General features: G+C 46.8%; 1 protein-coding gene across 9 annotated transcripts in view; it reads right to left on the reverse strand.

Moving 5' to 3' along the window:
- Positions 1-8,494: 8,494 nt before the first annotated feature.
- The window catches only part of LOC116984554 (golgin subfamily B member 1-like), an 83,515-nt gene continuing 75,789 nt past the window's right edge, over positions 8,495-16,220 (reverse strand). For all 9 annotated transcript variants that reach the window (XM_033038742.1, XM_033038744.1, XM_033038737.1 and 6 more), the window contains 3 exons: positions 15,342-15,476; positions 9,865-10,051; positions 8,495-9,337 (listed from right to left, as the gene is read on the reverse strand). In XM_033038742.1, coding sequence (XP_032894633.1) covers positions 9,179-9,337; positions 9,865-10,051; positions 15,342-15,476 — 481 coding nt within the window. In that variant the 3' untranslated portion in view covers positions 8,495-9,178. The remainder of the gene's footprint in view (positions 9,338-9,864; positions 10,052-15,341; positions 15,477-16,220) is intronic.

A 16,220-nucleotide genomic window follows, 5' to 3' on the forward strand; every position in this document is an offset into this window, starting at 1 on the left:
CTGCTTCGTCACTGCGGTACCGAATCAGAATGTCCCACACCCAATATGGAATAAAAATGTAGAAGCAAATAACTGCGCAAGCAGCATCTCTGGGGGAAAAAAAGGATCGGTTCATAAGGTGACGAAGAGTCCCGACCCAAAACGTCACCTATCCTTTTTCTTTTGAGATGCTGCCTGACCCACTGAATAATTACAGCACTTTGTGTCAGTAATAAGGAGGAACTTCAGATGCTGGTTTATACCAAAGAGAGACACAAAGTGCTGGAGTAGCTCAGTCCAAGGAAGGGTTCTCGACCTGAAACATCACCTATCCATTTTCTCCAGAGATGCCGCCTGGCCCGCTGAGTTACTCCAGCGCTTTGTGTCTATCTTTGTCCCACACCCAATTGCTGGTTTCAATAGCTTTTAAGTTTCAGTAGAAGTTAAATTGTGAACAGGGGTTTGTTTTTGAAGACGCCATGGCACTCACTTTAATTAAACATTCCACATAACAATCCACATAATTCTGTAAACTCCTGGATAATCTCCAAATCTAATGGCCAATTGGTATCCCGAGTTCCATGTGTCAACTTGTTCTGGAAACCAGAGGAATTATTTTCTTTGTTAGCACATTCTAATTCCTCAAGAATGTTGGACACCTCCAATTGATCCCGAGAATCCTTCTGTTTCTTTTTAAGGGCTACATGTAACCTGAGCTTACAAATTATAATCAAAGATTAGGCACAAAATGCTGGAGTAACTCAGAGGGTCAGGCAGCATCTCTGGAGAAGGACCCTTCATCATACTTCTTCAGAAGTATAATCATTCAGATGAATGTGGAACACTCGCTCCAAAAGTAATACACATCTCCCCCCAATGCTAAGCAATACTTGCTGTGTGCAATGATGTGGCTGAACACCTGGATGATCCCCTAACTCTGGAGGAGATGACTGGTGCCCTGCACCAGCTCAAGGGGGGCAAGTCTCCAGGGCTGGATGGGCTGACTGCGGAATACCTTAGAGCCTTCTGGGATGTCCTGGGGGGTGACTATATGAAGGTCCTGGGGGAGAGCCTGGCGACTGGGGAGATGCCCTTCTCGTGGCGCAGGGCAGTTGTTGTCCTGCTGCCCAAGAAGGGCGATCTCCGCCTTTTGAAGAACTGGCGCCCGGTCTCTCTCCTCAGCACGGACTATAAAGTTTTTGCCCGGGCATTGGCGAATCGCCTGGGTCCCGTGCTGTCCCAGGTGATCCACCCTGACCAGTCGTACACAGTCCCGGGCCGGTCCATCCAGGACAATGTTCATCTGGTCCGGGACCTGATCTATCTGACCCAGGGGGCTGGTCTGTCAGTCGCCTTTTTCGCCCTCGACCAGGAGAAGGCATTCGACAGGGTGGAGCACGACTACCTTCTGGGGACTCTGCAGACGTTCGGATTTGGACCACACTTTGTGGCCTGGGTTCGACTTTTATACACTGCTGCAGAATGCCTTGTTAAGGTCAACGGCTCTTTGTTGGCCCCCATTCCCTTTGAGAGGGGGGTTCGTCAGGGATGTCCCATGTCCGGCCAGCTGTACTCCATCTGTGTTGAGCCTTTCCTGTGCCTTCTCCGGAGGCGGTTGACAGGCCTGGCTTTACCGGGGCTGGGGATGGAGGTGGTCCTCTCGGCCTACGCCGATGATGTCATTCTGATGTTCACCGACCCTGTTGACCTGCGGAGGATGCGTGAGTGCCAGCAGGTTTTCTCGGCTGCTTCCTCCGCCAAGATCAACTGGGGGAAGTGTTCTGGTCTCTTGGTGGGTGGGTGGCAGGTGGACTCCCTGCCGGAGGAGATGGCAGGTTTTGCGTGGAATACCACGCACCTCCTCTATCTGGGGGTCTACCTGAGTCCCGATGAGAGGGGGTGGCCGGCGAACTGGCAGGAGCTGGAGGCGAAGGTGATCGCCCGGCTGGGACGTTGGTCCGGCCTACTTGGTGTGCTCTCTTACCGGGGCAGGGCTGTAGTTATAAACCAGCTGGCGGCCTCTCTGCTGTGGTACCGGATGGCCACTATTGTCCCGTCCTCTTATTTTATAACCATGTTACAGAGGAGATTGGTCAACTTCTTCTGGGGTGAGAGGAACCACTGGGTCTCTGCTGGGGTTCTGAGTCTCCCGTTGGAGGAGGGCGGTCAGGCGGTGGTCTGTATTTGTACCCAGGTGGCGGCTCTCCGACTCAGGACCCTGCGGAGGTACGTCTACTCGGACTACCCTCCTAAATGGCACGTGCTGGCGACGTATTTTTTCCGCCAGGGGCGCTGCCTTCAGGAGGGCTCACGGCTCCCAGTAGCGGGCATGAGTCGACGCGCTAGGCGGGATTTGCCTGGCTTTTACCGTGACCTCCTGAAGGCCAGGAATTTGGTCACCTTCAGCCAGGGCCCTGCTCCTCAGGGGGAGGGGGGTGTCGTGGCTGTGATGGTGGGTGTTGAGGAGAGGCGTATGCATGGAGCGATTCCGGACGAGCTTACCCCCGCTCAGTCGGAATTGTTCGTAGGGCCCACGGCCCGGGTCCCTCCCCGAGAGCCGGCCCCATGCAACATGAGCCGCCTTTCCGAGATGCCCAGCGTGCCGTTCTGTGACGCGGAGAGGCGCGTACTATACAGGCTGCTCTTGTACACTCTCCACTTCCTCGCCCTCGTCTTCCGTCCAGACACACCCTGGCGGTCCGTGTTACCACCTGACGAGGGGAGTGGTCCCCAGTGGAGGTCTCTCTACAAGGGAGTCCTCCCCCTTTACATCGGGGACCTGGGGTGGAGAGTGTTGCACAAAGCCGTGGCCTGTAATAGGTATTTGAGCCGGTTCACGGACTCTTCCCCTGCTTGTCATTTCTGCTGTGAGGAAGAGACCGTGTTCCATGTGTACATAGAGTGTGAGAGGTTGCAGCCACTGTTCGAATATCTGAAAGGGCTGCTCCTCAAGTTTTGGCTACATTTTAGCCCAACGCTATTAATTTATGGGCACCCAGTACAGAGGGGGGATGGATGGGAGGGAGGAGGGGGTCTCCCTGTCGGTCTGCTCCTGGGCCTGGCCAAGATGGTCATTCGCGGGTCCAGGCAGCGGGCAGTCGATGGCCGCACAGCGGTCGCCTGCCTGCCCCTTTTCCGGGGTTACGTCCGAGCTCGCGTGTCCCTAGAAAAGGAACACGCGGTGTCCATGGGGACTGTGGAGGCCTTCTGTGAACGCTGGTCACCACAGGAGGTTGAATATATTATAGATAAAAATGTTAATATTTTAATTTGATAATTTTGTTTAAGTGTTTTTTAAATTGCTTGAGCTTTTTCCGGGTCTACGTCCGTGCCCGCCTGTCCCTGGAGAGGGAACACGCGGTGTCCATGGGGACTTTATAGGCCTTCCGTGAATGCTGGTCGACGTTGGAGGTCGAGTGTTTTGTTGATAAAGTTGACGTTATATTAATTTGATGATCGTTTGTTTGTAAACTGTCAACATAGGCAGTCTTTGATTGTGTTAATAAAAATTTAAAAAAAAAAAAAAAAAAAAAAAATGCTAAGCACATACTGAACAGTACACTGAACAATGGCTGACCAAGCTTTGTTAATGGTAAGGTACACAAAAAAGCTGGAGAAACTCAGCGGGTGCAGCAGCATCTATGGAGCGAAGGAAAAAGGCAACGTTTCGGGCCAAAACCCTTGTTAATGGTAACTTTTCCCTCTGCTTTAGATGACGAGATAAAAGAACAATATCCCATTTTAGCCTTTTAAAATATTCTCCGTAACCATTCATTTAGTGCTATCTGTCCTCACAAACACTCATCGTTTTGCTTCCCCACTCACTAACCTTCTTTCCACTGACTGATTAGCACGCAACAATCCCTGTACCTCGGCACACGCGACAATAAACCAAACTAAATTCTTCACACCTTCTGCCATACAGAGTTTCAGCCATTTACTTAATCTGCCAACAATTGTTAAGAAAACGGTGATCATGAACTCTTAAAAAACATCTTGTTTTTTTTCTGAATCAAGTTAATTTATTTTCTAATTCAATGATCCCTGTCGCGACTGTTTCCCCTCAAAGATACTAAACCTACATCTTTCCTTCTCTTTCTGTCTACATTGTCATTCATAGACCCTGCTTTAATTACATTTGGCAGAGGTAACCAACTTCAGACAAAAAATATTAAATCATTATAACAAGTGCAAAATAAAAAGTATCCAACATGTGTACCAGTCATTTACTTCCACCAACAGTTTGACAAGAGCTACCTGAACCAACCGACGTAATTAAATATTTACCTTGGATTATTCTTGAAGTTGAATCGCAAGATCAAATGTTGTCAGAAATCTGAGGGTTACAGAGTGCATGGTACCACTAAAAAGGAAAGCAGTCTTTTAGATGAAAGTTGCTCGCAATGGGAACTAATCAGAGTTAAAGGGACACACGATAAGGAAGTAGGGTACTGAGTAGTACCACTGATCACCAGCCAATCATTTACACACGAACCCCATCTTTTATTTTCCCCACATTCCTATTAACTCCCCCAGTTCCACCCATTCAAATATCAACCAACTAACCTAAGATACACACAAAAAAACTGGAGTAACTCAGCAGGTCAGACAGTGTCTCTGGAGAAAAGGAATATGTGACTTTTCGGGTCTACAGATCCGAAGCGTCATCTATTCCTTCTGCCCAGAGCTGCTGCCTGACCCACGGAGTTACTCCAGCATTTTGTGCGTATCTTAGGTTAGTTGGTTGATAGACACTCCAGCTTTTTGTGTCTATCTTTGGCTTAAACCAGCATCTACAGTTCTTTCTACACAACCAACTAACCTATCAAGCTCCACATCTTTACGAGACGGGGGTAAGCTGGAGCACTGGGAGGAAACCCATGAAGTCACAGAGAGAATATACAAACTCCACAGAGACTGTATCAGAGGTCAGGACTGAATCCATTTTGCTGGATCAGTGAGGCAGCAGCTCTCTATCAGCTGCACTACAGTGCTGTTCATGATTTTACAATATTATAATGTTTAAGTTTCTAGAATTAAAAAAAAATTCTAATTTGTAGTATAACTTTTTCACACAAAGGGTGGTGGGTGAATGGAACGAGTTGCCGGAGGAGGTAGTTGAGGCAGGTGCTATCACAACATTTAAGAAACATTTAGACAGGTTCATGGATAGGACAGGTTTAGAGGGATTTGGGCAAAATGCAGGCAGGTGGGACCAGTGCAGATGCGGCATGTTGGCTGGTGTGGGCAGGTTGGGCCGAAGAGGCCGTTTCTCTGCTGCAAGTCTCGATGACTCTAGTTATAAGACACGTTCCCTTCACAGAAATATTTATAGCTAATGAAATACTTTTGAAATATTACCTTTTTGTGTACGAATGTCCAGAAATGGCAACGAGAAAAAGTAAACAGGTAATCTCTCCCAGAATTAGGCAGGACATCAGGGAGAATGTCCACAATCTTACTCATTTATAAAATCCAACAAAAATCCTACAAAAAGTAGACTTCTCATTAGCTATTGCAAGCTGAACCTTCTCACAAAATGTAACAATGAGTTTACAGCCAGCATCTCTGCTGGCAGCTGCAAATGAAACTAATTAACCTTTGATTAAACCCTTGAAACCTGATTCCAATTAAACAATTATTCAAATTTTGCAATAAAAGTTTAAATGGCCATATCCATTTGATGATGTGACTTTTTTTTCTTTAATGGTGAAGTTCTTATTTCGTAATCAAAAAAATCTTGCCATTTTTAAGTGTTACCTCATTCTTTCAATAGTCCTGGCGAACCTTTCTGTGTTTTCAGTACAAACATACTGAAAGACAAGTGACCTTTATTAAGTGTCCACTCGATTCAGTTGCAGTATTCTTGCCTTTGATTAGGAAGGGTTGGTTGCTGCTCCCAGTATTGTCGTGCAGTACTGAGAGTGCTGCATTATGGCCATCACAATGATATCCCAATTGCATGTTCAGGGAGATGGGAAAGATTTTGTTTTGCCCCCTTATCAAACAAAGCAGTAATTCTACTCAGTAACTAGGGTAATATTCACTGAATCAATCACTGAAGCAGTTTAGCTGCCCGATAGTCTTCTATGTTCAGAGGGTGATTGCTTCATGGAATGAGCTGCCAGAGGAGGTAATTGAGGCATGTACAAAAACATTAAAAAGGCACGGATAGGAAAGGTTTGGTGGGCCATGGACCAAATAGGACAAGTTTAGATGGGACATCTTGGTCAGAGTTGGACCAAGGAGCATGTTCATTGATAACTAAGCTTCACAGTTAGACTTTGGAAAATGTTGATCACTTCCTGTATCTCAGGAACAATCTCTCAGAAAATCAGACATCTCTGATGAAATTTACCATAGTCTTCAATGTATTAGCACAGTCTTTAGTCAATTGTGAAATGTTCTTTGTGATAGAGCCCTTAGACCTGGAAAAAGCTGCCACACCACAGTGATCCCTTGCATATTTTAAAAACTGGGATATAAATTATCAGATTTTTAAGATGTTTCAGACTCATTAACCTATACAATACCTTTTATTATTAACACCCTCCTCTTACTTCCTCATTTTCATTGGCTTCTTGGTTCTTCAGCATGCCCAGGATTTTGGTGCCTTCTGTGAATATAGCTTGCTACACAAGCAGGATACATTCACTAGGATTTGTACACCAATAATGTGATTTCAAACTGAAACGTCACCTATGCAATGATGCTGCCTGACCTGCTGAGTTACTCCAGCACTTTGTCCTTTAGTGTATTAGCCAGCATCCGCAGTTCTTTGTTTCTACAATCAATGGCGGGACTGCCTTAACAGCATTGATGTACAGAAGGATCTTGTGGTCCAAGTCTATAACATGCAAGTGGCATCAGAAGGGGTTAGTGTGGTAAAATAAAACATATTGTATGCTTGTTTTCATAGGTCAGGGCATTGAGTATCTCTTCTTGCATAAGGCGTGCACAGCCCAAAGTTGTTAAGACAATTTGTTCTGTTTGATCTTCTGTGTGTGCACGCCAGGTTGATTGCATTTGTTGAAACAGCGTGGACCTCGTGAAGGTTGCATTCTCCTACCCCAGTCATTGGGTATAAGAGTCCGGAAGTCAGGATGCAGCTTTATAGGACTTTGGTTTTGCTGCATTTGGAGTCAAACACAAAAAGCTGCAGTAACTCAGCGGGTCAGGCAGTATCTCTGGGGAAAAGCAATACACGACATTTTGGGTTGAGACCATTCTTCAGACTAATTTCTCATTTACAGTGTTGCCTGCAGTTCTGGTTGTCCCATTACAAGAAGGATTTGGAGGCTTTGGAAAGGATGCAGAGGCAGTTTACCAGAATAGAGGGTATTAGCTACAGGGAAAGGATGGACACTTAGATTGTTTTCTCTGGAAAGTAAGAGGATGCGGGGTGACTGGTTAGAAGTAAATACAATTATGTGAGAGACATAGATGAGGTAGACAGTCCAAACCTACTTCCCATGGTGAAAATATTAAATAAGAGAATTCTTAGCTTTAAGGTCATAGGTGATGAGTAGAATTAGGCCATTCAGCCCATCAAGTCTACTCCGCCATTCAATCATGGCTGATCTATCTCTCCCATCTTTAAGGTGATAGGGGTAACGTTTAAAGGAGATGTGTGGGAGCACCTGGAGCTTACTGGGGGTGCAGGCCGGTACAATTGTGCCATTTTAGAGACTTATAGATGAGCATTTGGTTATACAGTGATTGGAGGAATATGAATTATGTGCAGTTAGATAAGGATATGTCTTGGCATCATGTTGGGCACAGACGATGGGCTGAAGAGCCAGGTCCTGTGCTGTAGTGTTCTTTGTTCTATGTAATCAATGCCTTGCCAGCAAAACCATATATTTAATAACTCAACGGGACAATAATTCAAAGAATGAAATAAAGTGCAGCGCCCACAACTTGCTTGAAACTTATCTGTACCAAGATTACATCCATTGTGGAGAGTCAAGTTCCAACTGAATACCAGTTAGTTATGTGTAAAGCTTTTGTAGCGTGCAAACCCGTCAGCGAAAAGGCAATACATGATTACAATCGAGCCATCCACAGTGTACAGATGCATGTTAAAGGGAATAATGTTTAGTGCAAGATAAAGTTTGATTAAAGATAGTCCGAGAGTCTCCAATGAGGTAGATAGTATCTCAGGACTGCTCTCTAGTTGTTGGTAGGATGGTTCAGTTGCCTGATAACAGCTGGAAAGAAACTGTCCCTCAATCTGGAGGTGTGTGATTATAAACTTCTATATCTCTTGCCTGTTGGGAGAGGGGAGGAGTGGCTGGGGTGCGACATCCTTAATGCTGGTGGCCAGCATACTTGTGTTACCATAGAAGTGCAGCAGGCCAAGGTGTAGCTAAATTCCCCTGGTAGCCACTATGGTAGAGGCATTATGGCAGTGACATTATGGCAGTAAACAAGTAACACAATTTCAGGGCATCCTTTGGTCGCGATTTTCACTCAAATATAAATACAGGTGATAAAACAGTCAAAAAGCATGTGATCCATTTTAACTTTTAATAAAAACTTTGTCAAACAAAATAATTTCCAAAAAGTGCAGTTCTAAAGTGCACCCTGATGACAACATAACCAAGATGAGAGTAATAGATAAATTATATTCTAATGTACAGTGCTTTCCTTAAATCTGCAGTACCGCTTTAAATGTACAAATGCATTTCCAAGCAGAAATATAATCTCTCAACCCTTGCCTGACATCCTAACTCCTATGGAGCAGAGTTAAATAACATTGCTTAACACCTCAAAAATATACCTAATTTTGAATTTATAGAGCTTTTTTATAACCGTTTCAAGCAGAGTGTCTTTGGATTTTGATAGCAGATGAAAACAAAAAGCACAACTTTGAGCCCAGTTTACAATGCCACGGAACAACCATAAACAATTTGGACAACGCATTTCATACATTACCTTAGTACAAGATTAATTTATACACCTGTGAGCAGTGTTCGACTCATTAGCAGCTTTGATAAACACATTGGTGTCACTCCCATCTGCATCCTACCTTTGACAGGAAGGTCAGAGGATTTGTTGGAAATACTATTCACAGACCGATGACCAAATCAAGCCATGTGGAGAACCAGTGTCGGGCATTTCATGTGGATTTCCCCCATTGGCATGTCAGTATTAAAATCACTCCTTCGCCCCTTTACCCCAAGCCGTTGTAGTGCATCTACAAACGTCCCGCCAGGCACATGAAAACAAGTACATGTAGTGTCACAAAGTACGCCAAGACCAAGTAGCGTGACCTGGTCCGGGAAGTCATCAGCTTCGAGCAGTACAAACTGCGGCCTCGCAGCCAGCGCTTGAAGAAAAGCACTCCACTCTTCACCTGCAAAACAGAACCAGAGGTCAATAGCTAACTAACAATAAACTAATACAGGTGTCAGAGGTTATGGGGAGAAGGCAGGAGAATGGGGTTATGAAGGAGAGATAGGTCAGCCATGATTGAATGGGAGTTGACTTGATGGGCCAAACGGCCTAATTCTTATCCTATCACTTATGAACCTCAACTAATTAGTTCTTTCAGAATTAAACTAATTATTAAAGTACCAAGGTACAGATGTGAAGATTTGAATTTACTTATCATGTTACAAAGATCTGCATTATAATGTGCGAATGGGTGGTAGCGGCTTCAATCCTATGGTCCAAATGAATGCACTATTCTATGAGCAAACAAGCAACGTAAATTCCTGGTGAAGTATTGGACAGGGTGTCTAGATTCTAAACAATCCTCTGTCACAGTCAATCAGAAAGTGACAGTTCATCCATGGTTAGTCTTGGATTTAATGATACAATGTAAAAGTCCAGAAAATTAGATCAAAACTAGAAAACGAAGAATTGATTGGCAATACACACCTTCCGTTCCACCACCTGTTCACTGGGGTCTATCAACAAAGCCTCGCATTCCTCGTCTGATTCCAGTTGAATGGTGTACTCCCTGGGCGGTAGTCTGACAGGAAGAGGTTCAAGCCTCATCAAGGGGTTTGATGGAGCAGAACAGGAAAGACCATTTCTTGAATTGGAGGAAGCAAGAGTGTAGAAACTGAAAAAAAATGACAGGGGATGAGGCGGAGAAATTATTTTTCACTCAGAAAATTATGACCTAGGTTATATTCCCTTAAAAAGTGGTAGGACTCAATAATAATATATTTTTAAAAAAACAATTCAAAGGTGCATGTCAAAGAGGAAAGCGGGCAGTACTAAGTGGATAAGTATTAGTGCTACTACAAGCACTAATGGCGGCGGCGGGAATTTCAAATTAACAACGGTCCCTTACCGCTTCATCTCCTTCAATTGCCGACTGCGGTATATTTTCATCCCGGACGAGGTCTTGATCTACCACCTGTCGTGGGACCACTGGAGGGTCACTCCAGTTGAGGTGGTCTGTGGTCTTTTTTGGCCGTTTTCGGCCATTGAATGATCGTCCCCCTGCGGCCTATACAGCTAGCCGCCAGAACCGCTAGAATCCCTGCACGCTGCCCGGAGAGGACGCTGGCGTTGACTGTTCGCCGCTTCTCCGCCCGCTGTCCCCCACCCCGACGTCTGTTACCTACCTGTTAACTGTTACCTACCTGTTACCTACCTGCCTGTACCTGTGCCTGTGCACCATCGACGCTGGACACCTCCTGTGCCTGTTCTCCATCGATGCTGGACGCTGGATGCTGGGCACCTCCTGTGCCTGTGCACCATCGACGCTGGACGCTGGACACCTCCCTGCACCAGCTGGATCATCTCTACACCCGCACCGCTGGACAACCTCTCTACACCTGCACTGCTGGACAACCTCTCTGCACCTGCACTGCTGGACAACCTCTCTGCACCTGCACTGCTGGATACTCTCTGCACCCTCATCACTGGACTACCTCTGCACCCTCATCACTGGACTACCTCTACACCTGCTCTGCTGGACAACCTATTTGCTCCCTCAATTGCTGGACACCTCGCTGCATCTGCATTGCTGGTCAACCTCTTTGCTCCCTCACTGCTCGACACCTCGCTGCACCCGCTCTGCTGGACAACCTCTCTGCTCCCTCACCGCTGGATACTCTCTCCACCTGCACCTGCACCGCTGGAAACCTCTCTGCACCCTCACCATCATGCTCAAATACTCAACTCTGCAGATGGCTGGTTTCTGCAACAACCACATCCCATCCTGCATCCAGGTCGTTAAACAGCTTGGACTTCTGCGTCGACTCCGTTACATCCACAGAGGCTCTCGGCGCAGGCGTGTTTGCTTCAACCACGGACGTTCCATTCCATCCGTCTGCTCATTACCACGCTCTGCCCCCCCTCAACCGCGTCACCCCCCATCCCAGCTGACCGCACGCACTGTCAACCGGGACAACCTCAGATCTCTCCAGCCTGCCCCCATCCCTCCACCCTCTCACAATGCCAACTTTGCCCTCCTCAACACCAGGTCGCTCAACAACAAAGCCCTTGCCCTCCATGAACTAATCCTTGACAACACTCTGGACTTCCTTCTGCTCACTGAGACCTGGCAACAACCCAATGTCTTCTTCTCCCTCAATCAAACATCCCCACCTGGATTTAATTACATTTCCAAACCCCGCCCCTCCCGCCATGGAGGTGGCCTCGCTGTTATTTTTAACCAGAATTTTCGTATCACTGAACTCACCTTCCCCCCAGTAGCATCATTTGAATTCCTCGCCTTCAAAGCCCTTTCCTCCATGACAGTCATCCTCATTTACCGGCCACCTAAACCAAACCCCTCCTTCCTATCTGACTTCACTGAACTCCTCACACTTGCCTCATCCCTCTCCTCACGTCTGCTACTACTTGGTGACTTAAATATTCACATGGACTCCCCCACCTGCAAGCTCGCATCTGAATTCGCCTTTTTACTGGACAACTTCTCTCTCTCTCAGCACGTCACCTTTCCCACCCATGACAAAGGTCACATCCTTGATCTGGTCTGCTCCATAAATCAACCGGTACTCGACCTCCATCCTTGCCTCTTCCCCCTCTCTGATCATAAGCTTATACGGTTCACCATCCCTTCTCCGACACCTCGCCCCCGCTTCCTCCGAGAAATCACCTTCCGGAATCTAAAATCCATTGATCCCCTCCATCTCTCTGACCTGCTCTCCACCACTCTCCCACTGGACTCAACCCCCATCTCACCTGATGATCTCACAAACCATCTCAACTCCACCTTGTCTACCTCCCTCAACACTCTGGCCCCCCTCAAAACAAGAACCGTAACTTTCAACACATCCTCACCCTGGTACACACCTGCACTTCGTAAACTGAAACAGACTGGTCGCCAACTCGAACGACTAATAAGAAATCATCTCTCACAGTCCACCTTGAAGCTTACAAACTCCACCTCACTGACTACAAAGATGCCCTCATTGCTGCAAAATCTGCCTACCTCTCCTCCATATTCACCGATCCCTGCCTAAACCACAGAACCCTCTTCTCCACAGTGGGCAACCTCCTCAAGCCTCGAGCCAACACTCTCCCTACCTCTACTCCGGATCTCTGCAACTCATTCCTCCACTTTTTCGCTGATAAAATCAGCACCATCTATCAATCTTTATCCCCTGTACCCGACTCCCCAGCATCTACTCCACCACCTACCACGGCCCCTCCTTTCAACATCTCCACTGACCTCCTTACCCCTCCTCCACACTGCTTCCTCTCCCAGTTTGACCTGGTCACCCCTATTGAAATCTCCAAACTCATCAGCTCTTCCAAACCCACCACCTGCTCCCTCGACCCTCTCCCCACTCCCCTGTTGAAGTCCTGCCTCCCCGTACTCTGCCCCTACCTCACTAATCTCTTCAACTCCTCATTGTCCCAAGGAATTGTCCCCTCCGCTTTCAAAACTGCTGCCGTTACACCAATCCTAAAGAAACCTGGTCTTGATCCCTCCTCTCTCATTAACTACCGCCCAATCTCAAACCTCCCCTTCCTTTCAAAAACCCTGGAGCGTATCGTTGCGTCGCAACTTCATTCCCACCTCCTTGCGTATAACCTACTTGAACCCCTCCAATCTGGCTTTCGCCCCCTCCATAGCACAGAAACTGCTCTCCTCAAAGTCCTCAACGACCTCCTCACCTCTGCTGACACTGGTTCCCTCAACATCCTCATCCTCCTCGACCTGAGCGCAGCCTTCGATACAGTGAACCATAACATCCTGCTCACCAGACTCAAGGACCTCGGCATTGAAGGCTCTGCACTCAGCTGGCTCCGTTCCTACCTTTCCAACAGATCCCACTTCATCTCTCTCCACAACCACACCTCTGCTACAGCCGCAGTCACTCAAGGCGTTCCCCAAGGCTCCGTACTCGGCCCCCTCCTCTTCATCATCTACATCCTCCCCCTTGGTCAGATACTCCGCCACTTCAATCTGGACTTCCACTGTTACGCTGATGACACCCAGATTTACCTTGGCACCAAATCCCCCCACAACCCCCCCCTCTCCCATATCAACTCCTGTTTGTCAGCTATAAAAACCTGGATGCAACATAATTTCCTCAAACTCAACAGCGATAAGACAGAATTCCTCCTCATAGGTTCCAAAGCCACACTCAGCAAAATCAATAACCCCACTCTCACCATCGACGGCACCACTGTCTCCCCATCTCCCCAGGCCCGCAACCTTGGCGTGATCTTTGATTCCACCCTCTCCCTTGAGCCTCACATCCGCCATGTCATTAAAACCTCCTTCTTTCATCTCCGCAACATCGCCAAACTCAGACCCTCTCTCACTCCGCCTGCTGCTGAAAGACTCATCCATGCCTTCATCTCCTCCCGACTGGACTATTGCAACTCACTTCTCCTTGGCATCAGCTCCACCTACATCAACCGACTCCAACTGGTCCAGAACGCAGCCGCCCGACTCATCACCCACACCAAATCCTGGCATCACATCACTCCAGTCCTCAAAAAACTTCACTGGCTTCCCATCTCCCACCGGATCACCTACAAAATCCTGGTCCTCACCTACAAAGCCCTCCACCATCTGGCCCCCACATATCTCATTGACCTCCTCTCCCCCTACCAACCCTCACGGTCCCTCAGATCCACATCAGCCGGTCTCCTCTCCATCCACAAGTCCAACCTCCGCAGTTTTGGGGACAGAGCCTTCTCCAGGGCAGCTCCCAGGCTCTGGAACTCCCTCCCCCAACTGATCCGCAATTCCGTGTCCCTCCCCATCTTCCAGTCCCGCCTCAAGACCCATCTCTTCACCTCTGCCTATCCTTAGCCCCACGTCCCCGTCCCTTTTCATCTGTGCATTAATTGCCTCATGCTGTGTTTTGTACTGAATTCTGTCTTTACTTTGTGTACTAGTCATGTCTCTACTATTTATTTCATTCCCCTTACATGTTTTTCCTATACATGCTCAATTTTTGTAAGGTGTCCTTGAGACTCTTGAAAGGCGCCCATAAATAAAATGTATTATTATTATTATTAAGCAGAATTCTGTAATTCCACCCACATTGTGTACACATGGTTCTTCAGATTCCATCAAATAACAGTGGGGACAGAATTGCTGCCTTAATTGCTGCCTCACAGCACCATAGACCTAGGTTCAATCCTGAATGTAGGTGCTGTTTGTGTGGAGTTTGCTCCTTCTCCTGTGTCTGCGTAGGTTTCCTCCCACATCCCAAAGACGTGAGGGTTTGTAGGATATTTGGATTGGTTAAAATTGTAATTTATCCCTAATGTGTAGGATTGCGCTAGTGTACGGGATGATTGCTGGTCGGCGCAGACTCAGGTCGAAGGGCCTGTTTCCACGCTGTATCTCTAAAGTCTAAAGCTTAAAGTAACTAACGTGTGTCTTTTAACAACCTTGGAAGAATAAGATGTCATGAGTGCGTCCAATGACTAATGACATCTTATTTTTCCAAGGTTGTTAAAAGTGATGGGCTAAATGGATGTGCCATTTTATAACCATGTTAGTAAACAAGCACCTAAATTCTACTCAGTCTCTGTCTAGTTCTAGTTTGGTGAGCTATCGAACAGAAGGATGGAGATGTTTGGATGCAATAGATTTAATTCGGGACACTGCTTTGGAACTGAGATCGACGATATATACACACATAATGATTTGTATCCTCCACTCTATCTCCATTCACTCGAGATATTACCTTAGAAGAAATGCAATTGTTTCCACCAAGGTTAAACACCATACGGACCTTGTAATATTTAAACATCCTGTTCATTCTCCAATTCCCCGATCGCATAGGATTGTCAAATGTACAAAGAACAACCATTGAAAGGAAAAAAGTGGGGGTGATACCCCGCTGGACACGACAATAATCTCCGTGCATAATACTGCAGTGCAATGCAGTTTAAACACTCACCCTTTGATCCGCTCTTCAACTGCAAGCAATGCTTCCTCTGCAGAACCTCTCCTTAGTTCTTCATCTGAGAGCATGTCTGCCAACTGGGTCAACTCCTGATGGGTAGACTCGTTACATTGCTCCGATTCCGCAAGCCTACATCGTCAACAATACGGAAAATGTCACTTACTAACAAGTGAACACTTGGAGCCCTTAAGGTCCTCAACTCACCCTTAAGATTCCCAACTCACCCTTCATGCTCGACAGGCAAATCAGAGCCTTACAATATATAGACACAGCGGGTCAGGCAACATCTCTGGAGAACATGGATTGGTGAGATTTTGGGCCGTGACCCTTCTTCAGACTGTATCAGAATTCAGACTACAAAATGTTGGTACAGGTCGTCCCCTTCAATCCAGGTGAAGGGTCCCCAACCTGAAATGTCAACAGTCCATTCCCTCTGCAGATGTTGCTCCACCCGAGGTTCCTACAGCAGAATGTAGCATGCTCAATGTTCCAGCATCTGCAGTCTCGTCTTTCCGTTCCTGTGAACTGTTCACAACCTGAACAGTTTTGCAAGTCGGAAACATAGTACCCAAATGACAAAAGATGCATGCAGCCCCGCACCAAACAACAAATCCATCCCCACCGGTTAGCCAAACACTAATGTTGGGGTTGTACATAAATTCGGCCTTCATAAACTGGAGATGACCAGCATTTTGTCGGCAAACAGCAGAAGACCAATAATATCTACGTTTTAAGGCATTGTTTAATAAATCTTGAGTATTGTGAGAATCCACCTACCCCTACCCCCCCCCCAAATCACCTTCCAGGTACATTTAACGTTCTCCTGAGCAGACAGATGGAATTATAGTTTAACGCCTCTTTTAAAGGTCAGCA

The sequence above is a fragment of the Amblyraja radiata genome, chromosome 20, assembly GCF_010909765.2.
Source record: "Amblyraja radiata isolate CabotCenter1 chromosome 20, sAmbRad1.1.pri, whole genome shotgun sequence".
Taxonomy (NCBI): Eukaryota; Metazoa; Chordata; class Chondrichthyes; order Rajiformes; family Rajidae; genus Amblyraja; species Amblyraja radiata.